This window comes from Triturus cristatus, chromosome 1_2 (genome assembly GCF_964204655.1).
Source record: "Triturus cristatus chromosome 1_2, aTriCri1.1, whole genome shotgun sequence".
Taxonomy (NCBI): domain Eukaryota; kingdom Metazoa; phylum Chordata; class Amphibia; order Caudata; family Salamandridae; genus Triturus; species Triturus cristatus.
Genome location: NC_140580.1, coordinates 334,424,508 through 334,451,234, shown reverse-complemented (window position 1 = coordinate 334,451,234; position 26,727 = coordinate 334,424,508). Strand labels below are relative to the sequence as shown.

The window sequence follows — 26,727 nt, the reverse complement described above, 5'->3', positions numbered from 1 at the left end:
CTTATCTCTATATCCCCAGGTATTTGGCACAAAGAAGAATTAGAAATGTGCACACAGTATTAGCACCTGCTGTCTAGGTGTAGTCCAGAGGGGGACAATATAAACATGAATTCAAATACGGTGCAGCATACAACATTTCTCATATAAAATCCAGAGTCCAAAGACAACGGATTTCCAATTCGTAAATAAATCTTCTTTTTATTTAATTTCTTGCTCCAAAAACCAATGTTTGTAAAACAGCCACAGCCAGCGCATTTCGTCCAACACAGTGGACTTCTTCAGGGCTAAATAAAGCGTAATCTGAAATCGGTAACAATATATATATTTGCCCAAGTAGTAGATCATAGCATGATAAAAGGTCCCGGGCTATAATTCCACTGTGTCCTGAGTAGGAGTTGTTTGTTCAAAAATAATGATGCGGGAAATATATATCACTCAAAAAAACATGATTTGTTTGTCGTAAAGTATTCCAAATGGATAAGTTAAATGGGTATCAATAAAATCCAAAATAACCGACACCCGAATCAGTGCCAAAAGGACAACGTAAAAAGATCAGCTAACAGCCGCAAGAGCGAAAAAAAGGTACTAATGACAACATGAGTACCCAAAGTTGAGACAGGCTGTCCATGAGCCATCTGGATTGATTTATTTCCCCTCCTGTCTGCAAGTGCTCTTCTGAGTTCATAACTCCAGTCTAGCCACACCCAACGCATTTGGTATACTCCTACCTGTACTAAGAAAGGTGACTGAATTTCTGTATGACTTCCCTCATTGAAAAGGGTAACTCAGCGTTATCTTAGGGCATCAGGTCAGAATTTATCTCATACAATCAATAATTTGGATTCATGCTCAAAGTGATCAAGCACAGAGTAAGTGAGTAAGTAGAATGTTGACTGGATAAAATGGTTAATGAGTGATCAGTGGGTGGATAAATGAGCAAGCATGAACAAGAGTGAGTGTGCGGTATGTGAGTAAAACATAAAAAAAATACTCCCATAGAATAAATAAGTGAGTGAATGAGCAAGTGAGTGAATATGCCAGAAAATAACCGAGTGTGAAAAGAAGTGAGGAAGTGAAAGTGAGATCTGAGTTGGCAAGTCAGCGAGTGAATGAATCAATGAGTAATGAATTGAGTAAATGAATAAGCAATTGAATGGGTGAGCGGGCTCACTGAAAGTCTGATGGACAAAACTGTTTCCAGGAAAACGCCCCAGAAATTAAAGGCGCAGGGCTCCATTACAACACTCATAACACAGCTGTGAGCACTTATGCTCTGGCAACCACAGACTACCATTTGCAAAGAAAACAAGCCCAAAAATGTCCAGGCGCAGCACTCCACGTGCCTGTAATTAAATGGGATCAAAGATAAACAAGCAATTTCTTGTAATATAAAAAGGAGAGTAGGACAATTATGAAAAAATAACACATTGATCCCTACAGCAATTTCTTTCTCACGGCTCTAAGTAAGGAACAAAAGATGGAGATTCTGGGGTGAGCGAGGGAGAAGCCTCAAGTATTAGTGAAAGCTGCCATTTTGAGGTGAGGCAGAGCTCTCAGGATTGGGCTGTACAAGATTAGTCACATGATCAGCACTGCCAGGTCTATGTCAATGTAGGGATATTTATAAAGCTAACTGCTACTCCAAGGAGCGTCCTGGTGCTGTTGGCCGAGGAGTGTCAGCGGGGGCAAGAAGGAGCTATGGGCTGTAAAAAAAAGCCAAGTTTTCAGCTTCTTCTGAAACACTGGTGTTGACTTAATGCTTCTAAGGGTCAGCTGCAGTTTGTTCCAAAGGGACGGGCCCAGAAAGAAGAGGGACTTTCCCCCTGACCGAGCATTCTTGATATGTGGGGTTCTGGGGTACAGGGGTGACTGACTCTTAACCCACTCTACATGTGTTCTGGTTGTATGTCACAATATGGTTAGCAAAAATTGTGTCTGCCAAAAATACTATATTCTAAATATCATTTAAAAACATTGCTCAATTATGTGTAGCTTTTTCATTGTCAATTCCAAATGGACACATTTTGTAAAAGATTTGTAGGACAAGGTATATCGGGCCAACCTCTTTGGGTGACTAGTTTAAAGTTCCTGCTTACCGGAAGAGTATGGCATCTTACCAAGATAATTCTTTGCCCAAGCATGAGAGATTACATCAACCGAGACATGGTGTTTGCAGATTCCGGGAAACATGAAAAGAAGCCTTTAGAATGTAGAAGAAGGAGTCAAAAGACCAGGAAAGTAAACACTAGCATAACAGCAGATCACATTTGGGTAAATTGAGAGTATTTCTCAATCGATTCCATTGCGGGCGGGAAACCACAGGGTGGAGACACAAAATCATTGAAATATCTCCTTGTTGTTCCAGTGATTGTACTTTCCCCAGATATTGGTCAAAATTGTAGCTTCTAACCCCATTTTTTCTCGCCAAAGCTCCTCTGTGTAGGTCACGCATAGCTGATCCTCCAAATTTAAACAAGCACTGGAAAATCCAATAGGTCCGGTGTCGTCTGTAAGTCTTTTAATTTGTCAATACTTGTTTTATTGTGTCATAGTTTTTGCAAAATGTTATTTTTGGGGAAGCTGCTGCCCCCTAATACATGTACTAAAAACATTGGCTTAAAGGAAAAATATTTTCTATTCCTAAAAAGAACACATTACAATAGTAGTCTCTGACACTGCATGGAGCTAATGTGTGTGCATGTGCTCATTGTGAAAGAGCAGAAAACTGTCACTCGCCGTGAGGTTAGCCAATGGGCTGACTCTTTGCCTAGGCTGTATTGCCAGATGAAAAATATGAATCACACAATAACACATTGATGGAGGAACAGAGCTGGCTGAACGTCCATATAATTGATACATATTATTTTAGTAAAACCAAAAGTGTTGACTAACACAGATCTAAAAAAAAAAAAAAAACATTCTGTTGGTAGAGGTCTGAGGGCATCTTTCGGTACAGTTACAGGTACACACTGAACGTCCCCTCTGGTGATCTGTGAGGCATACTGCTAGGTACCAAGAGTGAAACTGAACACCGGACTTTTAAGCTTCTTCTAGAGGTGGGACAGCCAGCAAATTAACAGGAAAACTCGAGTCAGTGGTGAGCCAATGGTCTGGCTCGGCTCTAAGAACCCGTGCATGAGCCGAGCTTTGAAAGTATTTGGCATGTAAGTCATTCAACACACGTCAAGCTAAAATATGAGGGAGTTGCTTCAAAATGTTTAAAAAAAAGTGTATCCTTTAACATGTGGATGCTTTTCAGTACTTAAGGTTCTATCATTGCTTTGAGAAGTATTAATTAAAAATGATAGTTTAAATATTAACATAAAAGCATTCTTACAATCCCCCTGCACTCCTGGCAATGCCATTAGTGAATGAAGAGGCAAGTGAGCTGTTTTGTGTACTCTTCATACGTTGTGTAGCTTTTTTATTGCAGCATTGTTGTCTATTAAGCAAAAAAAAAAAAAAGAAGTTTTTGTATAGCGTACATCCTGAAGACACCAGGATCGCCCAAATATGACAATGAAGGAAGAGGAATCTTGGTGAAAAAAATATCTGTCAAGGATCACACAATTTCTTCAAGCTTGGAAGCCGGGATTTTTTGTTTTACACTGTGCAATGCGGCCACTAGATGAGCACCCGTTGCTCTCATGTCCTTCTTACATCAAAGGTTTGTCATCAAAGCTTTGTTTTTAGTTCTTTGCATACTAGGTGACACACTTAGTGGCAGGCAGCAGCTACATGAAAGCCTGGCTTGTTTTGGACTCGAGGGGTCATGGGGACCTCAAGCTGAGCCAGCGGCATAGCCAGGCATTGGGCTTGAACTTGGCTGGAGCTCTTAGTGGCTTCCCCACCTCTAGCCACTTCAGAAACGTGTCTGTGGTTGTTAAACAGCATTGGGCTCATTTCAAATAACTTATGTGTGTTATATACAGAAAAGTGTCCGCTTCTTACAAAATCCGAATCTTCATTCAAACAGAAAGTGCGTGCAGATGTTCACATGAGTTGATGTCACAGCTGCCCAAAATATGCAAAGTGTGCACATTTATTTGTTGTAATAAATCATATTAAGTGAAGAAGGGAGTTTTCAAATGGAATGGCTATCAGTGTGGATCCTATGAAGCAGAAGGAAATGTTACTTATCTGTAATATATTTCTACATCACAGATACCCTTACTGATATACTTACAAAGCTTTTCCCACAATTTTTGTCACTTGTAAACTCTCACCTAGGCCAGTCTGGTATATGTGATGCAATAAATGTGGAAAAGTGCATGCAGCACCCCATTTGTACAGTAAGGGTAGGGAAAGGTACGTTTTCACACTGAAAATAATTTTTCATGGGATGAAATGACACAAACCCTGGCCCAAACTGCACCGATTCTCAGTAATGCACACAACCCTCACACAAAGGGTTAGAACCACAATCAAAATAGTAGTTTTACCCTGTGTGCGCATGAGGGTTTTATATAAGTGTGTAAAATATGGAAATTATTGCAACTTGTAGGCATGTACCTATGGGTGGTTCCAACATTTTGACAATACCCAAAGGATCTTTCCAAAATGTAAAATATGTCTGCCTTTGGCCTTCAAGTAATATTTATAACAAAATCATAGGTTAAGTTAAAAAAAAAAAAACAAGAACTCCCTTACTGTTAAGGCAAGACCACCCATGTTATTCCTCCTCAATCACGGGTGAGGGGCGGGAAGGAGGATGAAGCATGAACCCTAGGGTGGGTGAGGGCTCAGTATCCTATTTAATTAACACCTCAGGAAACACCAGTGGCAGCCGACAGAGATAAAGACCGGAGGGGCGAGCGGAGAGGGCGCAGTGGGGAGAGGGGGGTCGGCGGGAAGCGCATGGGGGAGAGTGCAGCAGGGGGTTAATAATAAGTTTTAAAAAAACAAGACTTACCTGGTGCTCTAGGCTGCCTCACGCTCCTCTGTTCCTAGTCCCAGCAGCCTATGGGACAGCATCAGACTCCCCATCCAATCCCCACGCTGCTCTCAAGCTTGAGAGCAGCGTGGGGATTGTCCTGGACGGGGGTATCAACACTCGCTTCAGGCTCAGGGAGTCGGTGCTGTTTCTCCCCCCCGGCTGTACAATACAGCCGGGTTGAAGAAACCTAAGTGCGCATGTCAGTTTGGCCGGCCTGAAATAGCCAGCCAAACTGACATGCGCACTTAAAAGTGCACATTTACCACTCCTCCGCCCCCCTCCCTGCACACACTGGCTTAGAGCCAGCAGCTGAAAAATAAAACAATAGTAAAATATTGTTTTATTTTTCAGCTGCTGGCTCTGAGCCAGTATTTCTCCTAAAGCACAGGTTGTGTTTGTAGCTCCTTAAAGGGCCATACAAGGTCAATGCAGTATTCTTGTATGCCAAGATACGAAAAAGATGTAGCAATATTTCTTTGTCCTGTAGATGCGTGCCCACGCGGGACTGATCAAGTACCCTGACATATTGACCCAAAAACCCCAAAACAGCGATCCAAGACATACATGTAGAAGGAAGCCATCAACACCTCAAACCATGGAAGCAGTGTATGTGAAGCTGAAGTATTATTAATGTTGCAAAGCAAAGTTAAATTGTGTTCATGCCAACACAATTAAATCACTTTCTTCCATGGTTCCTTAATTTCAGGCGTTGATTGCTTCCATCCCCATTTATAAGTGATGGCATTTGAATATGCATTGATCAGCATTTTTAACAGGGAAACTTAAGCATGGCCGCCAGAGAAAATATACGCCCTCAGCGGTTTGAGGCATTTTGAGGGATAATCTTTTCATTGAAGACTTAATGGCCCTGCCAGGAGCAGCAGGTCACTAGAGCATGTGGCTATTTCTTGTCTCACATGTGTAAAGTAGTTGGCACTAATAAATTGGAAAGTTTCGAAGTTTGGGGAGTGCGCGGTCTAAATACTCCTCACTTTGTCCACTGTTAAACTAATTCTGGTTGCTCTTAAAATATAATTTGTTGACAGTATCATACATAAATCATTTGAGGATGTAAATTATTTACTTTTATATCTCAGACTGTAAAACACTAAGGGGATACCTTCAGGGCGGCTCCTCTGCAATGGCGGAGGAGCGTCGCCCCACTGGCTCAGAGTCAGCAGTTAAAAAATAATAACTATATTTCATTATTGTTTTATTTTTCAGCAGCTAGCTCATCCAGCGTGTGTAGGGCGGGACTGGGCCACCGGAGGGGGGAGTAGGAGTAGAGTCCACTCACTAAGTGCACATGTGTGTTTGGTTGGCCGTCTCAGGCTGGCCAAACACACATGCGCACTTAAGTTTCTCTAACCCGGCTGTCTGAACAGCCGGGTTACAGAAACAGCACGGACTCCCTGTGCATGAGTGAGCGTCTTTGCAGCCTGCTCAGGCCAATCCCTGTGCTGCTCTCATAGCATGAGAGCAGCGCGGGGATTTTACAGGGATTCTGTGATCCTGTCCCAGTGCCCAGGAAAAAGAGCGCGACGAGGCACGACGCGGGAGGCGGCCGGCAGCGTAAGGTAAGTCTTAGGTTCTTCTTTTATTATTAAACTTTTACTAAAGGAATACATGTGTATGAGCTGATATTCCCTATGATAGATGGTATTAGGATAAAGGTTTGGAAAACTATCCCAGTTGTGATACTCCATAAAACACATCAAAACAGGGGAATCTTTTAGGAGTACCAGCAGATAGCAAATGCTGCCCTCATGTTCCAACTTGCAGCCTCTATGGGCTCTTCTGAAGCCACTGGGATATTCTAACCTTCCCACAGGCCTTCTAAGCAAAAAAGAATTATGCCTTTAACCTTTGTTAGTTTTGGAAGCTAAATGGTTTTTCTGCAGTCAAATACTTTTAATTAACATGTAGTTGGATTAAGTTTTCGAAAGAGATGGTTTTAATATATATATATATATATATATATATATATATATATATATATATATATATATATATATATATATTGCCCGCCCTCACGAGCTAACATTTCTGTGATGCCATTTCCTATAGAGACACTGTGGTCATGGTGGATATGCTGTATCTCTTTCATTACCTGTATACTTCTGATGAACGAAATTTTGTGCATGATTTTTTGGTTAAAAGTTTAAAACAATTGCCTGGAGAAACAACTAGAGCTCTCTCAAAGCTGTAAGACATAAAAGAAAAAAGGCCAAGAAGATGAAACCAAAAATAAAAGCAGAGGACCTAGTGGCTTCAAAAGGTACAAAGAGCTGGGCTGGACTGGGAATCAAAAGTAGCTTTTGCAAAAATATTTCAAACCAGCCCTGCTTCTGATTTTTTTACGTTCTCTCTCCCTCTCTCTGTTTCTCCTCTTTCTACCTACTCACCCCCGATGTGCCTAATGCCATAAGCCCCCGGCATGCTAGAGAGAGTGACAGATGCACTGGCCTGGGCCTTAAGACCGTCCTCCAATGGCTCCAGGCCCAGTGGCGTCTCCTCCGCTATGGCAGGGGAGCGCCGCCCCACTGCTTTCAAGCAGTGTGAGAAGAAAAACATAAAATTATAATAACTTTAATTTAGTATCACTTTATGTATTGCTGCTTCGCGGGCAGGCAGGCGGGGCTACTCTACTCTCGGAGCAGGACGGGGGAGGAGTGGTTTGCCCACTCCTAAGTCCGCAATGACTGGTCGGCCCTCTCGGGCTGCCGAAACCAGTCATGTACACTTTCCCCGTTCTCCATACAGGCTGCATTACAGCCTGCATGGAGAACATGTCCACCCCTCCAGCCCCTGACTGAGCGCCGTGTCACAGCACTTAGACCAATCACAAATCTGCATTGCAGCGTTGTGATTGGATTAGAGTAGGGAGCCTGGCTGCCTTCTTCCTGTTCCTGAAGTCGGAGGCAGGAGAGCAGGAGCAGAGATGTGGGATCCGGCGGCAAGGTAAGTTATTATTATTACTTTTCTTTAGATTATGCTCACTCACTCCTGCTATTGCGACCCCCCCCCCGATGTGATCTTCCCCCACGACCCGTATGCCCTCCCCCCATCCGCGAGCCATCCTGGCAGCCACTGTCCAGGCCCCAAGCCAGCCCCCTCAACCTCTTCCGGGAAATGCCAGCTAGGATAAATGGCCAATTCGGCTCTGCCTAAGAGCATAGGGTCAGATTTAGAAGAGGGCTTTATGGTGACAGCAACAAAACAAGGACTCTTGTCTACCGCGCATGATCACGAAAGTTTAGTGCACCTAAAATGTCTCTCCTCCCTCTCAGCCAAACTAGTCAAAATACCTCTTCAGCTTGCAAATGCCACATTCAACACCACAGTACCTATTCTCTATCTAGAATTCGTTCCTTTATCTATGCTTTGATTTTCTGTACCTCTGTTTCTTTAAATCAGCGATCACGCTTGTGTAAAATATTGCAATTCCATATTTTACATTTATACTGAAGAATTATGCCAAATAAAGCACTAACCTTCCCCTTTCATGATACTCTGTAAAACAGGGTACCTTGGGGTAGACCGCATCAGGTCTGGTTGTTCCCACTATTGCTGAGTATCTCTCATCGCAATATGGAATAAAATTCAGGTATGGTCTTTGCAACTTGGATTGGTGCATGGTATTCTCCGTTGGGTGCTGTTCTGGCCCTACAAATGTCCCCCAGGCATTAACTTGAGTAATCTAGGTGGGCAAAAACCTGTGAAAAAAAGTCAGCACAAACACAATTTCTCGCGAATTCAAAGATACTGCAGAACTCGGAATGAGGTGCTAAAGCTCTACGGTTATGATGCGAGAATAACATGGATTAAAGATTGTCAGATTAAAATACTGTTTTACATATTGTTTAAAAAAATATTGTCCACTGGAGTTAATAAAATAAAATATACGCCTGATCTGGTCAAATATTTTTGTAAACAATATTTAGGACACTTTAGTTATATCAGAAAATATTTTTGTAAATGATAGTCCACTAGTTCAATTAAAAAAAAACTCATGTTTGTAAATTTGATCTAGTCCTGAAATCTGAGGAGTAAGACATATTCGCTCGAGAAAAGAATTTGGAAATGAGTTCATTACCAAACAGAAAATAACATCTGCCAACCCTAGAAGAACCTGTTCACTGAAATCATAACTTAATATCTTGTAATTCACCTCCAGTGCCGAGCACCCACAACACTGAAAGTGCATGAAAAGTGACCTGAAGTGTATCAACCAGCAGGCGTGCAGCTGTGCATGAACAAGGGAAGGGCCGGACACGCAGACTTGATTTCATTACTGGAGGTTAAAGATTAGTCCGCCTGGGATTAGGATTTGACATAAATTACTGTATCTGGCCGTCTCAAGGCAGACATTGATAGACTATATTGAAGCCAATCCCACAAGAGATGAGAATTAGGACAGAACGGAGGGGATTGACGCGGTAATGAACTTTGCCAAGGGGTCAAATGTAAGGCACCGGTCACTGAACTATATCACATCATGAATTTTAGATTGTCTAATAGAAATACAAATTATTATGAACGCAGGCAGTTATTGCCTCGGTGGAGAGGGAAACTTATCCGGCTACAGTCTGGGAAGGCGAGTGTGGAACCCGACAAAAGACCGGAAATTGATCTGATCTACCATACATGCTATGGACTTGCCCCGAAACATATGAAGTTAGAATGGCCATCTTTGGACATGTATGAGGTAACCTGCGTCCCTAGTGTGCTAGAAGAATGGCTCCGTTAGTTGAACCCTCGCAGCTGATATACGCTGTGATCTGCTTATCATGAGTTTAAATCCTAGGTAGGCGGTCCCAGCCTTCCATCTTCCTATGGTCGGTAAATTGGCCACCAGTAAATTGGGTTAATAGCAACATCTGTAATTTACATTGCTTATGTGTCAACAGTATAGTATGAAGTGTCAAATAACAAAAAATATATAAGGTACCAATAAAGACCACACAACCAAAGGATTTGACCCACATAATAGCTGAGCACAAGTTCCATATTTTAAGCAGTGCAACCAGAGTTGATGAAGCCTCAGCATGGTGCAAACTAAGGGCAGTTGAAGGAACCCGTATGTGGACAAATGTACAACCCAGATATAGGAATATTTGCCTGAAGGAATCTATTTACATCTGAAATTCAGGCTAAAAACTTGAAACAAGACCCACCATTTCAAGACAGTGTGTGGTGGGTCATGTACTTAGTATTCTTATATAGTATTCCTATTCTATTAAGTTCTATGTTCTATAACCAAGTTTCTGTACTGCATGTATTTTCCTACATGATTGGTGTTTACCTTTGTTTTCATTGGTCGAGCACTGTGAGTGGCGTCCGGCATTCCAAGCTCCCTTGAAAAGATTCTTTATCAGTTGGGTCTGGCTCGGTTGTACATGGATTCTCCAATAAAGACTGACTACTCTTACGCTTATACCTGCTGTAATTGTGATCTTTGCCTACCGCAAAGAGAACTTCGATTAGTGAGTACCCAGGAACCCCTGATGAGCAGCGGGGACGCTCAAGTGGAACCGTGGCCTAGCCGGTCATTGGGAGCATTAGACTAAACCTGGAACTATAGGGTGCAGTAGAACCTCAGACTAGTGGTGTATTATGTCAGCAGGGGCCTATGACGTTTGTGTGTGTTTGTGAGTACAAGTATATGTGTGCAAATTGTCATTTGCTGTTTCTTCCCATTGTTGTGTGTTGGTGGCAGCCATGACACGAGGATTGTTGCCTCGACTGAGCCATGATGTCCCTTCCTCAATAATGGTACTAAATATTATATATTAAACTTATCACATCTGCACCTATGTTTGCGTGGTGGCATTTTACTACTTGTATTTGTTTTAACAAAAGGTATTTAAGCAAAACCGAGATGCAAGGGATTACATTGGTGCATCAAGGTAAATTCACACTGAAGAGATCCCATTAGTATTAGGAGATTTATTTCCTGTGTAAATTAGTTCTTAAATGCAATCTGCAACAAGCATTGGCATAGCCAATAGGTCTCGCCTTTGGGACCTTATAAGTGTTTAGCCATGCAACAGTTGCATAACTAAATACTTATAAGGTCCCAAAAGCGAGACCTATTGGCTATGCCAAGCGGCCGTGCGGCCGCGAAAGTGAAAGTGATCGCGATCAAACATCAAAGCTGCCCATGCGGCCGCGAAAGTGAAAGTAATTGCGATAAAGCGCGGCGTGCATGCTCGCGCACATGCACTGTAGCTCTAGGCTGGCCTGGTCGCACTTTTTGGAGCCCTCTCAATAAGACCTAAAAATGGAAACAATTGTTTTCTCATGTGAATTGTGTGTAGTGCAGCAATAAAGTCGAATTCGACCTTTGCACTGTAGTAACAGATTTGTGAATGAGTGTTTTTCAGTACAGAGTCTCTAAATAAAATGGGTTTACGGGCCTCATTTATTTTCACTGTCATCAAATAAATATATGTATGAATACTGCCCGATATAAACTTAGAACTCACTATAAATATATCAATTGAAAGCGTATAGCTAACACCGAGTTCAACAAATCTCATACAACAAAAGTCAAAGCTCATCAAAAGAGACGTGCTTAATTTGTAAATAAATATATGTAGGGGCCCAAAGTTCTGTTCTCAGGATCCCACCACTGGTGCTGCCGAATGCTGGGTTACTGAATACAAGGCTTCTAGTCTTGATTCCACCGCATGTCTCTTTCGTTCACCGCTTTCTACCTCTCTATCTCACTCTTGTAGGTTCTTATTCATCCCTGCTTTCCACAATTGTCTCCATCAGCCTCCCTTTCTCCTTCTCCTTCTATCATCCGTTTTTGCCTCACTCTCGCTTGATCAGGGGCGTATACGGAGGACAGTTCCGGTTACCAAAATAAGTGCTGGTGCCCACCGAAGCGGACACCTGCACAAATTAAGCACTGTGAAAGATGGTTCCTCTGAAACATGAATGTACACTAGGAGAGGTGCAATGGGAAAGCATGAACTGCAGGACTACCTTTATTTAACTCATTGTGCACTTAGGCAAACACATGCCCCATTTGCTGTACTTGATGTGCGATGTGTGCATGTTGACTGTGAATGCAGGATGAGTGGGCGTGAGGATGCTGGGATGTACTGTCTTTGTGTCTTCCATTTTCTCCCTTTTGTATCTGATTATGTGAAGAAAAGAAATGCTGTTTACTGTTCGCGCAGGGAGCTAGGCATGAATTTTCTATTGATTAGAACTTGGCCTGTAGACTTTTGTGGCTTCGCTTTTGTAAGCATAATGAAATATAATAGTGTCTATGTCTCTATTCAGAATAAATTATAACCTAGGGCAAGAAAAAACGCATGCATCACAGAGATGAAGTCTAAGCATTTCAGTAGAAAGTATTCCACAGAGCATGGGGCTCTCATTTCTGCAGAGTTCTAGTACAGCCTGGTAGCAGCACTCATGGAGAAGAGTGTCAGTGAGCCTGGGGCTACAATTTCTGTAGGCAGGGACAGGTGCGGTACCATGATTTTCTGCCCTCCAGGTGAAAATGCATTTTGCCGTCGGAGTGCTCCCCATATGCTAAGAAAATGCTTTTTCAGGTCCCTTGCTGTAAAGACTGACACAACCTATTGGTAGTTCCCTATGCATACATGTCAACATTTTGGAAGAAGAAAGTGGGAAATTTTAGAAAAATAATCAGGAGAGTGTGTTTCTCCCATTGACTTCTATTGAGGCCTGAATCTGGTCTACTGTCATGTATGGGGTTTAGCGTGCTGCTGCTGGATCGGATAGCATAAATGGAGACACATGTTAATTTTCCCTTACCTGTCTGCAGCGCCGGACTGGGAACCAAAACCGGTCCTGGCAAAGTGCTCGGCCGGCCCCCTGGGGCTTGGGGGTGCTGCCGAGCTCTTTGCCAGGGCCGGTTTTTGGCCGATTTTGTTACAGGGCCGATTTTGCAGCTATGCTACAATAAAGGCCTTGTAAGAAAAAACGGCCCCCAGGGGCCCAAAAACAGCCCCCACCCGTGCAGCGCACCGGGGGATTGCCCGGTGCCCGCTACGGCCAGTCCGGCCCTGCCTGTCAGGAGCACGGAAAAAGCGCAGGCACAGAGTCTCTAACAAAAAGGGTGTGCACTGCCATGCAGGTTACTGGCAGTGAATACTACGAGTCTCACCAGACCAGACCCGGCTGCAGCCTGCCGAGGAATCGGGTTTTTGCATGCGGGAATCGGGAGGTGGGAGACTAGCCTTGAAATCGATGGACTCCTGCCTGAATCAGGAGGGTTAGCATGAATGCCTATGGTTGCTGTACTGCCTTGGAAGCGATGACCTTGGGAAAGGTGGTAGGGAACCAGCGGATTAGCATTTCAGATGGGAGGATGCTCATGAAGCCTGGAACCCGTGCTTCTGTTACAGGATGCCGTGAGGTCTGGAGACCTCAATAACACTGCTATGGAAAGTGTCAGAGGTTTTGTTGCTTAAATGTCAGTGGAGAGGTATCTGGAAGTATTGGGCCCTATTTCAGCCGGGGGAATTCTTTTATTTATTTATTTTGTGACAGCCACTCAACATTTCACTCAGAAAAGTACAACATAACTTCTGCGCGGTACGCAAGTCAAAGAAGTTTGGATTATTTGCATATACGTTGAACTGAACAGATCAGTAATGCTAAATGATGTCATATGTAGATAGGATTGGCAAGGGCAATGTCTACCAGGAGACTATCTAGTTTCTACACTATATCTTTAAAGTAAATCTGTAATAAAGAAGGTAGACATCATAATGCTACACTAACCAATCTGCCTCCTATCAATTACATCAACTCAGGGAACTAAAACCTCTGATTTCCCACTCAGACCCCAAGAGCAAAGTTCAGTATCTCGCTCTCACTCACCTGGACCGTGGAAATGCAGTGCTGACAAACATTTCTCAAATCCTCTACTTCTCCTCTCAGATTTATACTTCATGTGGTGGCGAGGCTTGAAACTGTGCCAAGAAATCACACCGTTTCCCACCCAACCAAACCAACCACACTGGCTTCCCTTTCAGGTAGTGATCGATTTCAAGATTGCATGCATTCCCTTCAAAACAAACCAAAATGTACAACCCTTCTATGTGAGGGAGAGACAAACTGACAGGTGGGCAGCGAAATACCAGGAATAACAGAGACTGATCCTCCAAATCCCCAATTCTAAAACTTCCACGCTGGACTTCTCAAGCTAGCTATGATTTTAGAACTTCATTCCTCACCATTTCAGGTACAACCTGGAAACACTGCCCATTCGGCTTAATAGTCTTGATTCCACCTCATGCCTTTTTAATTCACCACCAAACGCTGCTTTCTTCTTTATCTCATTCTAGCAGATTCTTTTTCATCCCTACTTTCTCCTTTGTCACTGTTTTTCTTTCTCCTTCCCCCTTTTGTGTTTTTCTCTTTCTTGTTCTGGATCAATGTTTGTGGAAGAAAAATAAGTGCCAGTCCTCACAATGAGTTCCGATGGTCTCCACCTGCAACTTATGCAGTGCTTAATTTGTCAAATATTAAGTGCCAGGGCTCTGACCAGGAGGCCAATGCAGCTTGCACCACCCATCGCCCCTGTCATCACTGCCAAAACAACTACTAACCCTCTCTCTCGCATGTAAATGCGACAGTAAAGATTATTTCAGGTCCCCAAAGGTAAAGAAATGGCTGGGGGAGGCAGGTATTAGTCATTTTTTAATGTATATTGTTTCTCTAAACAGCTGATATACTGCTCCTTTCTAAATTACATGAGCAGCGCCACCTTGTGGCAGACTGCCCTAAGTGTGGTGTTGACAATTAGGTGCCGGTGCCGAGCACCGGAAACCAATTAAGTGCCGGTGCTCAAGCTCCGGCTCAAATTAAGCACTGAATTTCTGGCTCAAATTAAGCATAGAGTGTGCCCTCCTGGAGCGAGCTTCAACTTTGAATGACCAATGGAATGAGCCTAACATATAAAAGTTGGGAAATTTGGAAAAGGCACATGGTGGTTTAGGTGTAGTCAACATAACTAGATCAAAGGTTATGTATGTGCTGGTGAGTAAGACAACGGGTATTTGTGAAATATCTGCTAATCAGATTGTTTATTGATTTCTGTACTTGTGTTAGTAATTACCAGTGGCGGCTGATGGCAGGGAGGGAGGAGAGACGGGAAAAAAAGAGAATTTACCTTCAGCCGCATCACGCTCTTCTACTGCCCTGCAGAGAGGCTCCCAGAATCCCATGCGGCCAATCCCGATGCTGCTCTCTCAGCATGAAAGCAGCGTCAGGATTGGCCTGAGCGCCTTCAATTTGTGCTCCCTGGGAGACTGGAAGCCTGTGCCTGCTGTCTCCAACCCGGCAACGCAGCTCGGGTTGGAGACAGCTTCAGTGCACCTTTGGGTTTGGCCAGCCTGTGACGGCTGGCCAAACCCACATGCACACTGAAGGCTGTGCACCTACCACTCCCCATCAGTGCCTGTCATCCCTTGGCCCCACCCCCAAGACTCGACTCGGCACACTTAGAAGAAAAATAAAATAATAATAAAAAGGGTTTAAACCCCGTTTTATTACGTTTTGTTTTTGAGGGTGCTGGCGGGGGGGGGAGGGTGGGGGGGGGGTGGGCCTCTGCCATTGCGGAGGAGCTGCCGCTGGTAATTATGCACCTCTTTCTTGTAATTTACTCATCTTAATAACTGACAGTCGGTGGAGGTTGGGACCGGGCCAAGAGTCCTGGAGCTAACATTTCATTGGAGTGTTGATAAGAAGCCAAGGGCTCCCAGTCCAGTGGGAAGAATGCTCTGGAGACTGGGCACAACATTCCAGCAGATATGATCCCATTGGCAATGGGCGAACACTTCAAAAGCGATAAGATCTATGAGGTTGTGTCATAAGTCAAAAGCAGCATGTAAGAATGAAAGGTGTAAGTCTGGCATAGAACTAGCACTTCTGTAAAGTAGTGGGGTCCAGTGCAGGTCCACAAGGGCCAAACCAAGGCCAGAAATTCAGGATACCCTCTCATGCAGGAAAAATGTGTTCCACTGAATTTCCTCGTAATAAAATACAGTTTATATGGATATCTCAAAATAAAGGCTCGGATTCGGCCCTCCTGAAACTATTTTGGACCACCTGATATAGAGCCTTGGGCTGTGGTTAGAGCAGATATCTGCCCTGGAGGGTCACCATTTCAATAAGAATTAGCTATGGGCTTTGTTTAAAGCATTTTCAATAGGAGGGTGCAGTGCTGCCTGGAGAAGGCATTTCTGAGGACAGAATGTGATGAACCCTGGCAGCAGAACTGCACCACAGTAGACATTTACGTTACAATTACAAATGAAATGTTAAAATAAATATTTTGTGTATTAAGTAAGACTGAAATCTACGAGCAATAATGCTCAGAAATGTGTACCTAAAGTGTTTTGCAAACGCAGAATACACTTACATAGTGATTGGAGTTCTCCAACATGACACTCAATATTGACGTTTGGGCCTTTTTTCCTAATTCACACTTAATATTCAAGGAAACATGTCTGTTAATAAAAAAAGTAAATACAATTCTCAGCACAGTAATAGTAAGATTGTTTTTAAATCCTTTAAAGTCCAGACACGTTCTTTGTTCACAGAGTTTTCTGAGTGCGTGTGACTAACTGCTGTTCTCCTGGTTTACTCCTGAGTTCCAAATGACATCCAAGAGACCCTTAAGCAGGGCACTAGGCCACTGGAATTATGCGACAGTAGAGGAACAACTTATGTGGCAGAGTTGTATAAATTGTGTGGCAAGAAAAGGGAAATTACCTGGCGTAAAGCAGCACATTTTGAAGCAGTATTGCTTCGCAATGTTGTCATTTTTACTTACACATGTTAACACTGCATGTGAAATATCATTTTAGTTTAACACCTAAATACAGCAATCAGCAACTAAAAGGTGACCTGCCTCTGCACAACAAAAGGCCTGCTACTGTGCGTCAACACTTATGGTGCTGTGTTTAGTAACTTTTGATCCAACTGAGCTAGAAACATTTTTTTTAATATGCAAATTATGCAGAAGATGAATTATGCGGCAAGTGCAGTCGATCCATAATTATGTGGAAAAACACTGTGGCTGCAGATTCACATAATTCCAGCAGCCTTGTCCATACGCAAGCTAGTCACCTGTAAACCCAGTCGTACTTTCTTCAGCCCATGAATAGTTCAACAGATGGAGACCAAGACTCCAGTTCTCATAAGGCATTATGATATTCCTTGAAATCTGGGGACTCCAGAATTGTGTCTAAATTGACTAGTCATCACAGCCACTTTACCTTCTATTGTAGACCTGCTGGGCCTAGAATTATTTTTAACTATGCTGACGAAATGTTGCAAATGTTGAGGCAGGAGACTGGTTCAAGCAGAAAATGTATCTCACAAACAAAAAAATGGCGCCTAGGAACATTTTCTGCTTTAACCATTCTCTTGTGAAACCTTTGGGGAAGAGGAGTTCCTATGCTTGTATAACAAAATATTCGGGAAAAGGTATTGTGACACAAGAATATTGTGTCAAATATATCAACAAAAATATTGAGTTTGCATACTTAGAATGTAAACAATTGAGTTTGCATACTTTGAATGTAAACAATCACAATTTTGTGTCAAAAGTATTGTGGAAGAAAATACTGTGAAAAAAGATAAGTATTTAGATTATATATGTATATATATATATCAAGTCAAGTTTCAAGTTTCAAAAGCTTTATTCGACGGCATGTCATAAAAGCAAGTACATCCTAACAATTCCATAAATATATATATAAAATACATGTGTGTGTGTGTATCATTATATGCAATCTCGCTACACTTAACATATTAAATTTAAAAAATATTACATAATTAAAAAATACATTGTTATAATTGTTAGTGTTAAATATATATATATAAAATAAGCACTTTAAAATAATTTTTAAAACACAAAAAAATTCACAATAATATAGAAAATAAAACATTTACAAACATATGTATAATACAAACATGTATGACAATAATTAAAAAATAAATGAATAAAAACAACAAAAACGTAACTACAAATACATAAATAAATAATTAAACATGAAATTAAAAAAAAAGAGAAATACATTACAATAATACCAATTCAGAATAAACACCAGTAGAGTAAGTGTTGGATTTTGTAGGAGTCAGATTTACTATACTAAATCCAATATAAGCAAAATTAGAGAAAGTGTTGGACACTGGAGCAGTTTGTAGGGGTTAAAGTCACTATTTAAGTTATTATTAAGAGGATGACTTGTCGATCTCTACAATATGATTGTTGGAGTCTTGGCACGGAGCATATGCAATCATGAAAGCCAACGGGTACCTCTAGACAATTAAAGGTTCTTTAATTAAAAAAATAATTTTCGTAATGGGGCAAACCAAAAATATATTGTTAATTTGAAATATATGTTAGTATGTCTGGTTTCTGTTTGTTTGCCTTCCATTCAGCTTACAAAATGATAACAAGCAAGGGGTGATGTATATAAGCATAAAGACCAGCTTCATATATATATTTTAGGGCTATGAGCCTCCTAAGCTCACAGTACTTATGACCATGGAATGAGGGCCAGCAAAAAAGTGGTTTGTTAATTATTCATGTTTTTGTTAGTTTGTCGTGATGACTCCTCCCAATGGGGGTAAAATTAACTGTTCTAGTCAGTAGGCATTTATAGTTAGGACCAAAGGTTCCACAGGAAAGGTGTTTTTTGTTTTGACAATAACTTTGGCGCAGCTTGATGAATTTTTACGAAATTTTCAAAAAAAGTTCCCCTCTGTGGCTCAGCTGTTGTGTTGAAAGTTTCAGGGTGATCTGTCTACGGTGATTTTTCATTTTTTTAACCCAACTACAGCCCGAACCGCTGAACGTAATTTCAGCAAATGTGGCAGAAAGCTATATATTGGTACAGAAAGCGTGCTTTTTGTGATTTGATGTAAATTTGTTCAGTAGTTTCAGAGATATTTAAGTTTAAAAAATATAGATATCTGGGGATACGGATCCTACTAAAATTTGATTGGCTGCCAACACTCCAACCAGGAAGTGTTAGCTGCCATCTTGGGACTGAGCTTGAAGCCAGATTTAAGCAAAAGCAAGGAAAAAGTTGGACGTGGGTTAGATTTGCTTTTCCCACTTCTTTCTCAGCAACAGGAAGGAATCAGTTGAAATTTGGAGGGGTGAATTTTAGAAACCCTGCTCCATGGTAAGAAAAGACTTTGGAGGGATTAGATTTACTATTCCCATTCCAATTTAAGTAAAAGTATAGAAAGTGTTGAACATTGTAGGGGTTAGATTTACTAATGCCACTCTAACGTAAGCAAAAGCAGCGAAAGCGTGAATTACTACTGCCACTGCAGACTAAGCAACAGAAGAGAAAGTGTTGAATATTGGAGGGGTTACATTTACAGTTCCCACTCCAATCTTAGCAATGGTAGGGAAAGGGGTGAATCCTAATATTCCCACTCCCACGTAAGCACACGCAGGGGTGAGATTTACTATTGCCACTCCAATCCAAGCAACTGTATAAAAAGTGTTGGATTTTGGAGGAGTAGATTTACTATTCCCACTGCAACATAATCAAAAGCAGGAAAAGTGTTAAACTTTGGTTGGGCGAAATTTACTTTTCCCACTCCAATCTTGGCAACAGTAGAGAAAATGTTGCAGTTTGGAGGGGTTAGAAATACCATTCCAGTACCTATACTTTTAAAAAAATCATTTGAATGCTTAAAATAATTTAAAAATATGTGTACATAAAATTGTAGATAGCAAATTTAAATATACAAAAATATATTTAATAATTCAGAGTTAAATTAAAATAATTACAATGAATACAGTTCCCTCCCTAATACCCAAAAAGCAAAAAACTAATTGTTTTGTAAAAAAAGGTTTAAATACAACATTGTTAATATTAAATTATTACATAATACCAATAAAATAAATACAAATAAATATGGAGCACTTTTTCAAAATGTTATTATTGAAAACACTGTTCAAAAATAACAAATACCAACTTGTCAATTACATAACTTACATAGTTACCAGTTAAGATTTTAATTAACATAAAAAGTACTACAAATAAAATACATGACTTTATATTGTCAATAACTTCCCACCTTTCAACCTTAATCCCCTACAAAACCAACAACTTCCCACCCTACTTCTCTACAAACCCAACAATAGGCTATTAAATTAAAAATTAATAATTAAATGTGAAAAATCAATTACACATTAAAAATTGCACAGTATGGTAAAATAATAAAAAATATTATCATAATACTAATGCCCAAAAATAATATAATACCTTAGATAAAAACAATATTTAATACAACTAAGTTAAACAGTATCATATACAACTACATTAAAAAAAATTATATACCAAGTAAAATTATATTTTTACATTCTACCCTACAATATTTTTGAGTTGACAATATTTTTAACATATCATTCCACAATATGTTTTCCTTCCATATTTTGGTAATTGACAGTTCCCACCTAGAGAGAATGCGTTGAAAAAAACAGCAAACCACATCTTGCACTTTATGCTCAATTTCATGTCATTACGCATGTTTATTTTGTTTGGGTGGCCCTTAGTAACCACTACCTTTAGACATAAAAGAGAGCTTGGATGACAGCCAGCTAATAGGAGAATTAAATACAAATGTGATGAATAAACAAATGGTTAAGGGAACATTATATAAGTGGAGTTTAGGAGTCCATTGAAGAGCACATCGGCAATGAAGTAAACAAGGTGCTGACAATGTTCTTACTGAGGGTGACGCATGGTATAAAAAAGATGATCTATGCAATTGAAAACAGTGATGTATGTGAAATGGAGCAGGTGAGTGGTAACTGTTAAAGAGATTACTGGGTTCGGACAGCAGGTGGTTTGCTGGTAATTCCACCCTGTGCGCTGTCATTAAATTCACCTGTTGAGACTGGATTAAGTCTGGTGACACATCTAACCCAGCTTCGGCACACTTAAGCCTTAAATTTACACCTTCCTTTGGAAACAGTCTCAAGTTGCGTGAACCTTCCGAGTTAGCATGGATGCTGAGCCAAGCTTTGCTAATTTGTATCAAAGTAACAGTGTGGAATCTGATCCTTTCCACCACCTCTGAAGAGGTGGGAAATAGAATCCAGGCAAGTTTGTGTGGGCGGGTGGGATTTGGAGCCTCAGAGCTCCATTCTCCTTGTAGTTGTGTCAAACTGATTATCGAAGCAAGATTAGTGGTGATGAAAAGCTTCCGATCTACACAGAGTCAAATATCCTGATCCACTGTGATGCTGAATATTAAACGTAACCCAGAAGTCTACTTCTTGGCAACTCAAGCATTCCAAGCTATTCAACACTAGCCTTTTCACTCCAAAATACCAACTAGAAGTCCATGAGAATTCTTCATTTTACTTTTTAATTTCGTTAGTTCACGGTTAAATACCCAACCCTGTAGAGTTTATTCAGATCAACGAAATGGCCTCCACATATATTTAAACCTGTGTGACATTGGGCATAAGATTGTTGTGGGTACCAGTAAGAAACACTGATGAGAGGCAGAAACAGACCAGCACTCATGGAAGCAGAAAAGGATAAAAGAATGCAATTTAGATTTAAAAATGATGGTTTATCACATTTTCTTTCTACACATTTTGAAGTTGAGAAATTGAAAATGTATTAGGGGTGAATAACATAAGAGACTGATAAAGTGACTAGGTATAGAATCATTCCAGTCATTCGCTAATAAGCAATACTGATCACAGCAAATAAACAACAGTTGCACAAAGTAGTAGTCTTAGTGCCTGCACAGTTAAGAAGAAACTGTTATTTTTCCTAATTCTAGATGTTTGATATCCTTGTCTCTGCTGATATGGCATTCCACATGTAGAGGTCAAGATGGACGAATGCCTGTGAACCAGGATAATAAGGACATATTTGAACACTATAGTAATGAGTGGGATGGAAAAGAGGAAGAAAAACACAGGTCAAGCCTAAAAAGTGCATGCCTGGTTAACACCAGTTTCCCCAAATTCAATACACTGCAGTGAAGGCACAGCTTGGTTTCTTAAATGTATTACAATGTTATTTCATAAAAAACAGTTTATACATTTCTTAAGGCTCCAATTCCATGAGGATATAATTGATGATAATCGACGTGTGACCACCAGAATTCTCAAACAATTTTCAAATTTTTGAGCAATACCATATACAACTAATATTTTAGTGTGCAACAGTGCAAATAGGTATTTTGATTTCATGTTGTGCTACTGTGTAGTTGCGGGTATGTCATCAGCCAGTGCTTATTGCCAGGAGATCGGAGGTCCTATATAGCAAAAGCAGCTCTGGTCTAGATTCTGTTGTTTCTCTGTTGTGGCCTCATAGATTGGTTGCTTTCTGTATACCCATTGCCACAGCAGTGGTTTCTCTCACACTCCTTCCTGGCAGTCCTTCTATCTTGGACAGTCCTGCTGTCTGCTAACATCTTCCAATGCGCCGTGTCATGTTTTGTGTAGATCTGACACAAGAAGCACTATGCTGTCTATGTCGTAAGTAACAAACACATTTTTCTATGCTCTGCTTATCCACTGTGTGGTTTAAATGCCTGAGTTATCATAGTACCACCATCATCACATAAGGTTAACCTATTATTTTTGTCTACACTTCCAGGTGTAGCTAGAAGTGTTCCTTTTTGATCTATATACACTATCCGTCTCTGCAGGGTAGGCATTTCATTTGACCTTTGGGGCAGCACACCTACAGCTTTAAGGCACACAACTGTACAAAAACTATGTGTGAACATTCTAATATTTTCTTGATGCATGAAAATGGTATACTTCTAAGACATAGCTGTTAGGGATGTACATTTGCAGACTATATTAAAGACCAGGTCACTATATTCTAATTTCATAACCTACAAGAAAGTATTTGAAAATCTACCTAACTTTTTGCTCGCTTGGATGCTGGGATCTCCTACCTGTTCCCTCTTTTTATCTTTGGGCTGGCAAAAAGCCAGATGTATCTCATTAATGTTACCATCAAGTCACAGACGTATCTCTACCCCCAGGGCAGTAATGCAACCAATGGGACCTACTTGTGCATGGCATCTCCAGTGGATCGGAGTCAGATCTGTAGTATCCGTTCCGACACACGCAGTTGGTGGCGCCCTCAGATGTGGTTCGGCTGTTGATTGGACAGTGCATACAGCCATCATCCCCCTGATTGGCTTTGAAGGTCCCTGACGGGCATCCTGGAAGGGAAAAAGAAAGACATGGATGTGAGTGAAACCTATAAAAATGGAACACAATCTACCATCTAGTTTTAACTGTTAAAATTGATTTGAATATATCAAAACAAAAATCACCCTGAAAATGGCCCCAACCGTTTTATTATTAATATAATTGATACTTATAGTCTCTTTGAAAATAAATCAGGACACTTTACACAGCGAGTGAGTTTGAAGGTTTACAATACAATATTATATGTGATCTGTAAAGATCATTATAATCCTAGAACAGTTGAACGTTGTTAGCAGAAGTACATTAATGTACAAGGTTAAAATACTCTTCTAGGAAAAATAATATTCATAATATAAATGTTTCCTAAAATGTGCCAGTAGGCCACATAAGCGCTGACAAAGACTATGCCTGGCATCCACAAACCAGTAGCGGCCGGCACAGGTAAGCGTGGAGGGCGGGAGAGGGCGCGGCAGGGGAGAAGTCAACAGATGACAGAAAAGGTATTATTTATTTATTTATACCTATTCCGTTGTCTGTCGACCTCACCCCCCATCCACCCCGCCCCACCGCTTGTACCTGTGCCAGCCGCTGCTGCCACAAACTGGTAAAAAAATATCAACAGGGGTCATCAAAACATTTTTACTACTGTTTCGCCATTGTGTACTCTTGACGGTACTAAGAAGAAAAAGTTGCCTTCTCTGAGTTTGTCGATAAGATATCTCCTGATCATGTTTGTGCTGTCACTTTCCTATACATGAAGTTTAATTCTAGCCTACAAATGTGTTCCATTAAGTTGCGTTGTAAGTGATAGGAAATGACTATACACATATGCAGCAACATAATACAATACAGTATTACAATATTCCCCTGGTCGCCACAATTAAATGTCAGCGCTCCGAATACCAAGGCTCAAGTAGTCCTGAATCTGCATGATGCCTCTTTAATCCACTACCAGACACTCCCCACCCTTTATCTCACTCTTGAAGGTTCGTGCTTTCTCCCGTGGTGACAGTTTTTCTATCTTTCTCTTCCTTCTTCTTTCCCGTTTGTGTGTTTAGCATTCTGGTAATGTCTGATGAGGAAAAATAAGTGCCGGTCCCAAAGAGAAAGTGCTGGTGGCCCACCACCAACAACCACCAGCTCAAGTTAAGCACTGCCTTTCACAAGCGTAAGTGCTCATTCTATCTGACCCTTGCTGAAGTGTTTCATTAAGGTCCCAGTGTTCTATGGGTCACTTTGATCAGTATCCCAGAAAGTGAGTAGGGCAAAGGCTAATTTAATGCTCAGTCGCTGCCACGGTTTTGGGGTGAGCAGTGTCTAAAGTGGCAGAAGAGCTGGAGCGGCGCTACTTTCCCACCTTAGACAGTCCTAAACAATTACTTGGTTAAGGAATGCTTAACCCTTTGGGCGTGGCCGGAATTTCCCCGCGGTGTGGGACAATTCCACGCGTGCGCAGATCGGACGGCTCCCGGCCGTCCAACGCACACGCCCACCATGAAGTCGGACGGACGGGGGCCGTCTGACGCATGCAAGGGGTTAAGGTACGTGTTATGCCTGACTGGAGATCACCACCACAACAAAATTGCACAAACCACATATGCACCAACATTCGTGTCAAAATGACCACTTCTGAAAACAACTTTTGTAATACAGTCCTAAAGGGTGTTTAGTGTACACACGCAATGACACACATACTACCCACCCCTTTTCAATGATTACTAAAATTCCTCACACAAGATGTTTATTTTAAGAAATTTAAAGTGCAGATTCATACGAAAATATAGAAAGCAATGCAAAATGTCTCGAAAAAATCTGAAAAAAAGGATTCTTTAGTCAACTGGCAAGCAAGTTAAACCTCAAATATCTACACTGCTTAGGTTTGCGTGAAAAAAGGCCTATTTCCCATTGAGACCATCCTCAAACACTGATTTTTTTCTCTTGGGCGCAAATTATGAGCTTTATTTTGAAGTTACATCGTCTTGAAGTCATCTGTAGAGTGCATGATTCAGGGGCAGGTCAGCGGGTTTAGCTCTTCACATGTTACAGAAAGGTTGTTGAAGTAACTTTCAAAAGAGAGGATTCAAGGCATGAGAACTATGTAGAGGGCCTTAAAAGATTAAAACATTCCTTCACGTCATGACAGCCTGAAGAGATGTTACTGGAAAATAAACCTTTGAATGAAAACCTGTGGACAGATTCCATCAGAGGAGCCTTAATATCATGGCGACTGATGGGTCTCCAAGAGCTGGCTACAACCGTGAAATATTTTCACTGCATATTTCGTCTTCCCCCTCCCCCTCTCGCCCCCTCCATGCACCACTATTTAGTCTCAGTGCTCCAATATTTAAAGGGCTTGCTCAACACAACCTTGTATGAAAGCACTGTATCAAAATCTAAGGACCTGTCAGAGTGGGCACGAGGTAAAATATATGGCTCCGCCCAAGTGAAGTGGTACAGTCTATGACCTGGGTGGAGAGTGGCTGGACTAAGATTACCGCTGGGAATCAGTTCAGGCTGCCATGACAGTAAAGGAGACCCCTATGTGTCCTTTTGATGCTGTGATACGAAGTAATAGGTAGTACTCCCAGGGGGGGGGGGGTGATGGTATGCTTGCGTCCGGAAGAAGATGGCTGGTAAGATATAGGATTGAGGGGGTCATAATACTGCATTTGAAATATTGCCCTGCAAAAATAGAGCGGCAACAGTATTGACCCGCATGATATTAGCAAAGTAAGTAGACGTAGAGATAAGAGTATAATGGGGATGCAATGTTTTTGCAGGACGAAATTTAGTCCGCAAAATTATGGCCTATATCCCTATCAGTTGGCAGCCCCAAATAGGACCGTCCTGGGCCCACTGGATCGTGGAGATTCTTGCCGGAGACAGTGCCTGTACTAAAACCATTGAAGTCAAAGACATATTGCAGGTACTGTTCTCCATGTCCTGTGGACCAGTGATCCACCTAAGGCAAAGCATGGCTGACTTGTTGATGGAAAGTCTCCGAGCGAATCAGCTGGCCACTGAGACTACCTCCACCATGACACACTACCATGACACAAGGGCCTCAAAAGTTGTTACTCCAGTTCTCCACTACCCTCTTCAATACTGCGTTGTTTGGCGCCAACATCCCTAATCCTTAGTCAGGGCTGTGTCATCAGGTCCTTTTTTAGGGGCCTACATAATGTGCAAGCATCTGATGCCGCTTGAAAGAGCCAGGGCTAATGAACATGATGCTGGCATTTATTCCCTGGGTTTGCTAGTGAAACTCAATTAAGAGTGGCCTGTCACATGAATATTCTGGCTAACAACCAGCTGACCTCTAACGTACACTATCCCAGTAAAATTAGGGACAAAGCTTATGAGACACTAAATAAAATACATGGAACTGGCCTATGCACTCCATAGGCCAGGCCCTAGATGCAACAGATCCTGCCATTGGACCATCACAGTCCTCTTCTCTATTGACAAAGACAGCCCTAACTATGAACAACCTCTTGCCGCCTGCAACACAGCAGAGCAACACATGAAGGAAGGATGAACAATGGAAGGGTGAGTGAAAATTGAGTGGATCCCA

The 26,727-nt window shown here is 41.5% G+C and overlaps 1 protein-coding gene across 5 annotated transcripts in view; it reads right to left on the bottom strand.

Moving 5' to 3' along the window:
- Positions 1-26,727, bottom strand: part of EPHB2 (EPH receptor B2) — a 776,297-nt gene that overhangs the window by 222,023 nt on the left and 527,547 nt on the right. For all 5 annotated transcript variants that reach the window (XM_085603935.1, XM_085603938.1, XM_085603939.1 and 2 more), the window contains exon 4: positions 23,009-23,164. In XM_085603935.1, coding sequence (XP_085460061.1) covers positions 23,009-23,164 — 156 coding nt within the window. The remainder of the gene's footprint in view (positions 1-23,008; positions 23,165-26,727) is intronic.